Source organism: Trachemys scripta, chromosome 1, assembly GCF_013100865.1.
Source record: "Trachemys scripta elegans isolate TJP31775 chromosome 1, CAS_Tse_1.0, whole genome shotgun sequence".
NCBI classification, from domain to species: Eukaryota; Metazoa; Chordata; order Testudines; family Emydidae; genus Trachemys; species Trachemys scripta.
The window spans coordinates 140,563,779-140,574,358 of NC_048298.1; the positions used below are offsets into that span (position 1 = coordinate 140,563,779).

Consider the following 10,580-nt stretch of genomic DNA (forward strand, 5'->3'; position numbering starts at 1 on the left):
GGACATGATCATTCCCCTCTATTCGACATTGGTGAAGCCTCATCTGGAGTACTGTGTCCAGTTTTGGGCCCCACACTACAAGAAGGATGTGGAAAAATTGGAAAGATTCCAGCAGAGGGCAAGGAAAATTATTAGGGGGCTGGAGCACATGACTTATAAGGAGAGGCTGAGGGAACTGGGATTGTTAAGACTGCAGAAGAGAAGAATGAGGGGGGATTTGATAGCTACTTTCAACTACCTGAAAGTGGGTTCCAAAGAGGATGGATCTAGACTCTTCTCAGTGGTAGCAGATGACAGAACAAGGAGTAATGGTCTCAAGTTGCAGTGGGGGAAGTTTAGGTTGGAAATTAGGAAAAACTTTTTCACTAGGAGGGTGGTGAAGCACTGGAATGGGTTACCTAGGAAGGTGGTGGAATCTCCTTCCTTAGAGATTTTTAAGGTCAGGCTTGACAAAGCCCTGGCTGGGATGATTTAGTTGGGGATTGATTGGTCCTGCTTTGAGCAGGGGGTTGGAATAGATGACCTCCTGAGGTCCCTTTCAACCCTGATATTCTATGATTCTAAGCCCAGCACAGTACGTTATGTGCCATTCTTTAGCTACAAACCAAGATGTGGATTCCAGATCTAGGACTCGGGGTCTTGAAATAGACAACTGCTTAGGATATAAAACAGAATGTTTGAATGTGTAGGTGGCACTGGTATCCCTGGAAGCATCAGGGAGATCCTAAAAACCTCAGTGCAGTTTATATACTGGTATATTGATGTCACTCTGAGCATCAATTTGAACATTCACATAAGCTGCAAGTGTATTTGCTTGGGGACAGAAAAGAATGTGTTTACTGCACTGACTGAGAGAATTTTTCCATCCTGCAAATGGGAAATTTACACTATAGCAACAATTCTCACAATTGTATTTGGGCATTTTGAGCTTGTATGTTAAAAGAGACATTGTCAACTTGTAATTTATGTTTACAGCCTTGTTGTAGCCATGTTGCCCCAGGATATGAGAGAGACAAAGTAGATGAAGTCATATCTTTTACTGGACCAACTTTTGTTGATGGATGGTACAAGCTTTCGAACTAGTGAGTCAAAGGAAAGAAAAAAAACCAGAGTGTCTAATCTAAATACAAGTTGGGACCATTATTATTAAGCATAAAGGTAATGCATGTCTTAGGAGGCCACTTGAAATGAAGTGGACAATAAAGGTTAGACTGTTATGTAAAAGGAGTTTGAAGTAGGCCATTAAGAGTTAGAAGGAGATGCTGTTCCAAATTGTTGTAACAAGCCATGAAATTAATATCCCTATTAAATTCACGGTCTTTAGCTTCTAGCAGCATTATAAATTTAAATTCCCAGGCTTATCATTCGAAGGTGTTGTGCAGGTTTCCTTTGAGAATGAGTTTTGAAAGATCAGATAAGGAGTGATCGCTTTGTGAAAAAGTGTTCGGCTAGAGGTGATATGGTGGCTTTGTCTATTATACTCCTGGGAGTATTCTGTGCCAGAAAATTAAAAATTCTGCACCCAGTATTTTAAAATTCTTCATATATTATTTGTCAAAATATCACAATATAATCATGCCAGTTTCAATTATTTTGGTAGTTTATTTCAAAATACCTGTCAGCGAGTATGTCTGTAACAATACAGACAAATAAAAAGATTCAGGAAATTTTTTTTAACAAATAGAATCCTTACTAAGCATATTAATATAGAACTTTAAGTAATTCATTTAAACTACAGAAACGTATTTCCAACACCCCTCAGAAGCAATGAAAAGGCTTGGGGGAGTCAGGGATAATGGATGAGCTGAGAGAGAGGGAGGGAGCCTCGGAGTGAACCAGAGGGTTTTTAGGTGTGGTTGGTAGAAGTATGGAAACGTTTATTTGGGTGGGGGGGTTACGTAGTTGGGGAGCCTTCCGCCATGCAGACTGAATGAGAGAGGCTCAGGGTCAATCAATGAGCCTCTCCCATTCAGTCAGACACATCTGCCCCTGTCCCTGTGTGTCCCTGCACCCCACTCCCCCCATTATTTGTTAAAAGAGTTATTTGGGAAAAGATTTGATAGTTTCTTTAAGTTCCCGTGTGAATTATGGTGTGGGGTCTTTTTTTAGTTCTTTATAGTAGGTGGTGTCAGAGACTTGTCTATTGATCTCATTGACAGTTATCATAATTAGTGGCTACAATAGTGCCCCCTTTGTCTACTGATTTGATCATTATCTGGTGGTTGGACTTCAGGGACTATCCCGTGGGCGGTACAGAGACTGCAGTGGATGTAATGCAGGGGTGGCCAAACTGGCTTATGAGTCACATGTGGCTCTTTTACTATTAAAGTGCAGCTCACAGAGTCCCCCATGGTGCCCCCGCCCCCCATTCTCCACATACCAGACTGGGCGGGGGGAGCTCGGGACCTCTGCCTTGTAGCAGGGAGAGGGGGGGTCTCGGGGTTTCAGCCAGAGCGGAGCTGAAACACTGGGCCCTGGCAGGCACCTCCTGTGGGGTTGAAGACTGTTGTATGCGGTTTGGAGGGTCAGTAAGTTTGGCCACCCCTGATGTAATTAATGTCTGAGGATTTCACAGTTGATTTTTTTTTTCCTGAAGCAACTGATGTAATGATCCACTGTGTGCTTTTCTCCACTGTGGGGTGTCCAATCAGATGATTTTTTTTCTTGTGACTGTCATTGGGGATGTGGTAGTTGTGGGTGGTGGTGTCTTTGTTGTGAAAGATTTACTTGAGGTGGAGTTGGCGGAAGAATTCTTCTAGTTCTGTACATCAGTAGTATTAGCAGAAAGCAGCAAACCAGGAGAAATGGGACAGTCAAACTCATGGACTAAGCAGATTCTAATGGACACATGTTTTGGGGAGATGCAGTGCTGAACTGTTAGAATTTGGGTAGATCCAGCACATTTCCTTGGAGGCCTGTCGTAAGTTAGCAGCAGTTACTTACTGCTGGAATCAAGAGAGATCTTCTGTTACATGCAACATGGAAAAACAAACTTAGTTTTCAAAATCAGATTCATTTTATTTTCATTAATGTATTGGCAAAGGCGGTATCAGTTGGGAGTCTGTAGAAAGAGCAACAGAAGAGCCCATCCCAAGCATCTCATTCAAAATGGCTCCAATGGATCATCTCTGGTTTTGCCAGTCTCGTAGCGGGTAAGACTGGGCTCCTCTTTCTTATAAGGAAGGCTTTGGAACACCCTCAAGTGTACACACTCATCGTTGCTGTTGCTGACAGAGACCTGAAAGACAAGGAGAATGGGACAGCCATGGACTAAGCAGATTCTAAGGAAAGGATGTTTTGGGGAGATGCAGTGCTGATCCTATGAATAGCTACAACATAAAAATTAAATCACACATGGTCCCATTCAATACCCTAAACCTGGTCTGTAGAGACTGTCCCATTTCATATCACATGTGTGAGAAGAAACAGGCTTTTGTGCCCAAATTAGGGTGTTCCTGATGATCAGCAGAAATAGAAATGTTATCCCTGCACTCCCAAGGCCAAATTCAACCCTGCCATAAGAACGTGTCACTTCCTGGTTTCTCAAGGAGTTGCACTTGGGCTGAATTTAGGTCATATTCTTCATACCCCAAATTTATCCGTCCCACTCAACCCCTTCATCTTCTGCTTTTTCACAAACCCTTGGGGATCTGAGTGAAGTAAATAAGAGTTTTCTTTACAAAAAAATCTGATAGTTAAACCCAAACGTTTTCAATCAGTTTTTCTAAGGCAAAGACTCATTGACTTCACTCAGATCTCATGCCTAGACTGGCAGTGAAAGAGTTAACCCTTTTTTCCCTAGGAAGGCCAGAGCTGTATGCAAAGACACTGGGGCAGGAGGCAAAGAAAGCTGAATGCTGGGGTGAAGTAAGCCAACACCCTCAGAGGGGCTGGGTGAAGATTTTTCAGACAAATATTTTATTCACCAAAAAATACAATTTCAAATCTACTGTCTCTCAAATCAAAAAATATTTTTTTTGGAAATGCTGACAAACTGTTTCAATGTTTCCAAATTGATTTGGGGGTGGGGGAGATAGATCCCTTCTCCCCACCAGGCAAAGGAGGGGAATTGAACTAGAGTCTTCTACCTCCCAAACAAGTACCCTAACCACTGGCGTAAAGGTTGTAAGGAAGTCAGTCTGCTCCTCCTTTCCCCTTTGGCTGTTTTGTGGGAAGTCAGACTTGTGCCACCCGGTGTCTTGCAAGAAATAGGTCAGGCACCTGATGCCAGGAGAAGGCTTTTTCATAGAATAATAGATTCTAAGGCCAAAAGGGACAATTATGATTATCTGGTCTGACCTCCTATAAAACACAGGCCATAGAACTCCCCCAAAATAATTCCTAGAGTAGATCTTTTAGCAAAACATCCCATCTTGATCTAAAAATGTTCAGCTCTGGAGAAATCCACTATGACCCTTGGCAAATTGTTCCAATGGCTAATTACTCTCACCATTAAAAATGTACTCCTTGTTTCCAGTCTCAATTTGTCTAGATTCAACTCTCAGCCATTGGATCATGTTATGCCTTTCTGTGCTAGACTGAAGAGCCCATTATTAAATGTTTTTCCCCATGCAGGTACTTACAGAAAGTAATGAAGATGATCCTTAACTTACTCTTTGCTAAGCTAAATAGACTGAGCTCTGAGTCTCACTATGAGGCATGTTTTCTAACCCTTTAATCATTCTCGTGACTCTTCTCTCAACCCTCTCCAATTTATCAACATCCTTCTTGAATACTGGGCACCAGAACTTGACACAGTGTTCCAACAGTGGTTGCACCAGTGACAAGTATAGAGACAAAATAGCCTCTCTACTCCTACTTGAGATTTGCCTGTTTATGCATAGAATCATATAATATCAGGATTGGAAGGGATCGCAGGAGGTCATCTAGTCCAACCCCCTGCTGAAAGCAGGACCAATCCCCCATCCTAGGATCAACGTCAGGCTGACAGGTCTATAATTACCCAGATCATCCCATGTATCCATTTTAAAAATTGGCACTTAAGCTTTCTTCCAGTCTTCTGAAACTTTCCCAATGCTCTAAGACTTATTGAAAATCAACATTAACAGTCCAGTGAACGCCTGAGCCTGCACTTTTAAAACTCTTGGATGCACATTATTTGATACTGCTAATTTGAAAATGTCTAACTTAAGTAGCTTCTGTTTATCATCCTCCAGAGATATTAGTGGAATAGAAAGAGTGTTATCATCACCATAGGTAGAGATTATATCTGTTTTCCCCCCAAATACAGAACACAAATATTTATTGAACACTTCTGCCTTTTCTAGGCTGTGACTCCCAAGCAGAGACAGGTGCCTGTGTCACTCTGTACCTCAAAGTAGCACCCTGGAACACCCATATTTACCTCTGTCATAGAATTATGATATATTTCATACAAATCATGCTATGTAGGATATCATATGAAAGGTCATGGTCTACTGAAACCCATTGTTCTGTTAAAATATGTATATCACTAGTATTTATGAGGTTATAAGATTTTGCTGTATGGTTGTTAATGAAATATGTTGTGAGTTTGGAAGTCACCCAATGCTAGTTCTCTAGGGACCACAACAAAGGAGGTTACCAACATCTGGGCGGGCGTAGAACGATCATCACCCACCATTGACCAGCAGGGGAATAGTATACAAGGGATTTACAATTCAATGACAGTTGCACAAGCACCGCACATTGGGGACTGCTCAACTTTATGACTCAGTTGCACAAGACCACAACAGGGGTTTGCTCAACCCTGTGACTCAGGTAGGCCCACCGGCATGCCTGGGCTAGTGTCTTCCAGGCACGTGGACTGAGGAGATAAAATAGGGGACAGTGGCATCATGCTTTGGCCTTTATCCTCCCCCACCTCCCCCCCTAAGCAACAAGAACACTGGGAAGACAAAGCCTTGAACTGAGGAGACTGGTCCTAGGCTTAAAGGGGAAGCCTGTGTATTAAGAACTTAACATCTAGTTTGGTGAGAAAACTGCTTGGTCCAAATACTGCCTAGTCTAATAAAAGATTTAGACTGTGTGATTACCTTTTATTTTCTTTGGTAACTATCTCTGACCTTTTATGCCTAACACTTATAATCACTTAAAATCTATCTTTCTGTAGTTAATAAATCTGTTTTATATTTTACCTAAAGCAGTGTGTTTTGATTGAAGTGCTTGGGAAATCTCAGCTCAGTTTACAAGGCCAGTGTGTGTCCTCTCCACATCGAGGGAGAGGCAGACTGGATAATAATCTTATACTGATCAGGTTTCTGACCAGGAAACAATGGTATAGCTCCGGGTTGCGGGCTTGGGAGATTTGCTGGTGCCTTTCTCTGTGTGATTCGTGAGTGGCTCAGAGTGCATTCATGCAATTTAGCTGGGTGTGGGGCTCCATGTGCTGTTCTGCTGAGTGATAACAGTGCCTGGAGGGGTTTACTGCTTGTCAGTACCAAAGCATTGTGAGAGACAGCCCAGACTAGAGAGTTAAGAGGACACAGTGGTACCCCAGTTCCAGGTTGTACTCGGGGGATCCCATCACAGTGCCTAACTCTAGTCTGGAGTTAGATACCGAATTTCCTTAGAGGGGAAGCACTCAGGACAGACACCGTTCTCCAATTGGCTAGCTTAAGCATCTCTTCATTCAGTGTGCACGCTTTTGTGGATCCTGTTCTTAGGCTCCAAACTTTCCCCATCCATTCTGTAGGGAGCCTGAACACCTAATTCAGGGTTTGTGAATTCCAGTGGGTGACTAAGCATCTAGAAGTTAGGGGCTGCAATGACCACCTACCTTAGAAAACCTCTCTATCCATGTCCCTCAGAGAGCTACTCTCACTGGCAATCCATTGGGAAAATGTCAGGTGCAGGAGACAGAATGTTCCTAACAGATGGTCCTAAATGACTGAACTCATTGCCACAAGAGATCAGAATGAGACCTGGGCCGGGAGTGTGCAGAGCACAATGAAAACCCAACTCCTTCGACAAGGCTTCTCACAATAACAGAGCTAAAAAGACCCACCATTTAGACTCATAGACTCTAAGGTCAGAAGGGACCATTATGGTCATCTAGTCTGACCTCCCGCATGATGCGGGTCACAAAAGCTGACCCACCCACTCCTGGAATAATTGTCTCCCTTGACTCAGCTGTTGAAGTCCCCAAATCATGATTTAAAGACTTCAAATCGTTGAGAATCCTCCAGCAAGCGACCCCTGTCCCATGCTACGGAGGAAGGCGAAAAACCTCCAGGGCCTCTGCCAATCTACCCTGGAGGAAAATTCCTTCCCGACCCCAAATATGGCGATCAGCTGAACCCCGAGCATGCGGGCAAGATTCTCTAGCCAGACCCTCTGGAAAAAGTTCTCTGTAGTAACTTTTAATATCCCATCATTGACCATTGTTACTAATTACCAGTGATGGCACGTTATTGACCTATTGACTAAAATCACTTTATCCTATCAAACCATCCCCTCCATAAACTTATCAAGCTTAATCTTAAAGCCAGAGAGGTCTTTCGCCCCACTGTTTCCCTCGGAAGGCTGTTCCAAAACTTCACCCCTCTGATGGTTAGAAACCTTCGTCTAATTTCAAGCCTAAACTTCCCGACAGCCAGTTTATATCCATTTGTTCTCGTGTCCACATTAGTACTGAGCTGAAATAATTCCTCTCCCTCCCTGGTATTTATCCCTCTGATATATTTAAAGAGAGCAATCATATCCCCCCTCAACCTTCTTTTGGTTAAGGTAAACAAACCGAGCTCCTCGAGTCTCCTCTCATATGACAGATTTTCCATTCTTCGGATCATCCTAGTGGCTCTTCTTTGTACCTGTTCCAGTTTGATTTCATCCTTTTTAAACATGGGAGACCAGAACTGCACACAGTACTCCAAATGAGGTCTCACCAGTGCCTTGTATAACGGAACCAGCACCTCCTTATCCCTACTAGAAATACCTTGCCTAATGCTTCTCTGAGAGAAGGAGCAGACTGGGCTTTTGGGCCCCAGGCAGCCTATGACCATAGGACCGCTTGTTTTGAGGAAACATTAGGGAAGGCAGGAAATTTCCGCTACCATTAAAAAAAAGTTTCTAGCCCTTTCCCTTAAGAAAAAGCCTTGGAAAATGTAAGCAGATCACTAGGACTGAAAGGAACACGGGGCTGGACTGTCCTTCTGCAGCAGAAGGTTGTGGGGATCTAAAGATCTATCCTTCCCAAACCCACACACATACTGTATTTAAAATTGCTCAGAGTTTGAGGTGTGTACCCACAGAATCCTCTCAGTAACACTCCCCAAAATCCCCAGGCCGGCCCTGTGGTACTGGGCTGATTATGGTGAAGAGGATTCTATTTCTTCTCAGGGCACAGAGATGGCAGGAAGGAAAAGCCATTGTTTTTCCAGCCTGCCCAAACAAAAGCTAGGGCCAGCTCTGAGGATGAGAGTTGAGAAAGCAGTTGGAGAGTCTTGAATGGAGATCAAGTATCAGAGGGGTAGCTGTGTAGTCTGGATCTGTAAAAGCAGCAGAGAAGCCTGTGGCACCTTATAGACTAACAGACGTATTGGAGCATGAGCATTTGTGGGTGAATACCCACTTCGTCAGATGCATGTAGTGGAAATTTCCAGAGGCAGATTTCCACTACATGCATCTGACGAAGTTGGTATTCACCCACGAAAGCTCATGCTCCAATACGTCTGTTAGTCTATAAGGTGCCCCAGGACTCTTTGCTGCTTGAATGGAGATCGCTCTCTTGGCAATCCCAAAATATTACAATATACAGCTGAAAGAGTGTGACTCATGCTTTATACATACTAAGATAAGATTTAAATGAGATTCATAAAACAAGTTGTTTATCTTTTCTATTTTTGTAGCAAAATAGCACCTAACAGGTGCTGGCTGGGCACTGCACAAGCAGACGAGAGATAGTCCCTACCTTGATTAAAAGTCATATTGGGAACTTTTCCTGCAATGTTTGCTCACTATTTGAGCATCTTGCTTAAAGGAACTCAAAATGATACTTACGTTCTTCTTCAATTAGAATACTTAAGGAATGATGGAAGAAGTGCGGGATTTTGTTGAGTACTGACCTTAATTAAGTAGTTTGTTCCAGCAACCAACTGAGTTCTATATTGTATGGCTACAAAGACTGGATACGGCTTCTTGTCTTTCTCTTCCAGCTGTGGCTTCACCTGTAGAAGAAAAGAAAGAGGGTTAGGTGGTGTAATGGGGTCAGTACACCCCCTTCTCATCATTTGTCTACTGCCTCGGTTTCTTCTTCTCAGCTTCTCAAAGAATGCACATAGGCTGACATGCAGCACATAACATTTCCCTTCTTTGGGCCTTGCTTATTAACAAACAATTCAACTCAACTCAGATCTTCCAGCCTTATTCCCTAGGCTCCACAGTTCCTTGCAGCCAGGCTTCACAGCCCTGTGAAAACTAGGATTGCTGCCTGGCCTTTCCTGAAATACCTCTCGCCTGAAGCTCCTGCTTTCTGCAAACATCTCCCCCAAAACCCCTGTCCATCCACTGACCTCAGAGTCTGTCTGGCCTAGCTCCCTCTTAAAGGAGGCACCACCTCCAGTTTGCCATCACATGACACTTGGTCACTATGATACAGATGCCCATTGCTGCCAACTGGTAAAGGGTTCGCTGTTCTCTTCAAGCAACTCCTATCTAGACCTGACAAACTCACTACACCTAACACACTGCTTTCATGGTATGCACCTATAACGGGCAGCATGTGAGGTCTCTGTTGAAAACTTGTAACTTCTCAATACCCATAATCATTGTGAGATGTGTGTACGGGTGATATTTAAGGAATAATGTAACTGTATTGAAAATTTTGCCTTTATGGTCTTGGAGGGAAAGTGAGTGACTAGGGAATAATATGTCTCAGAGACGGACAATTCAAGCAGGAAGGAGTTGCTGCCCATTCTGTGCTAGCCGATTATGTATTCCATTACTCATTGTCTGCCTTGGAACCAACCCAGAAAAATAAATGGAAAAACCATTGAAGACAAACTAAGCATCGCAACCACTTGAATGTGAAAGGGAATGATAGGACATTGAGTGGATCGCCCTGTTTGGTGAATAAAGACAAAAGACTGATTTGGTATATCACAGGGTGGAGAAAGACGCTCTGTATACATTGACTAAGGAGGCACCTTGATGAGCAGGGGTGCTGCATGAAAGATTGGGTCCTGGCTCCATGGGGCTAGCAAATGCAGCAAAAGACTGAAATGTGGGCTAAGAATCTACACTATTACATAGGAAAGTTAACTTAAGTGTAGGCCCTAGTTTGCGGTTAATATGGAACCATTTGTTTCCATCACTCACACTTGTTTCCACTTAATCTGTTCTTTCTTAAATACATTTTCTTTTGTTTTCCTTTAAGTGAACTGAAGTGTTGGGTGTGCTACCGGAACAGTGATCTGGTAAACCTGGGGTCCACTGTTCCTTTGGGAATGGAGGAACTGGGATTTCTGTGGTGTCCAGGGATCAAGGGCTGGATACCACAGAGGGACACTTCAAAGGGACTCCGAGGCTGGGGTGCACCTATGTTCAATCTGCAGGGCAAAGGCAGGGCTGGTACAGCCCAG

At 43.4% G+C, this 10,580-nt stretch overlaps 1 protein-coding gene across 1 annotated transcript; it reads right to left on the reverse strand.

Moving 5' to 3' along the window:
* Positions 1-2,993: 2,993 nt before the first annotated feature.
* LOC117886159 (cystatin-A-like) lies at positions 2,994-9,167 on the reverse strand (the record flags this gene model as incomplete). Its single annotated transcript, XM_034787811.1, is given in 2 exon segments — positions 2,994-3,238; positions 9,066-9,167. Coding segments are annotated over 2 exon segments (237 nt in total), but the record flags the coding sequence as incomplete, so codon positions are not given.
* Positions 9,168-10,580: the final 1,413 nt, after the last annotated feature.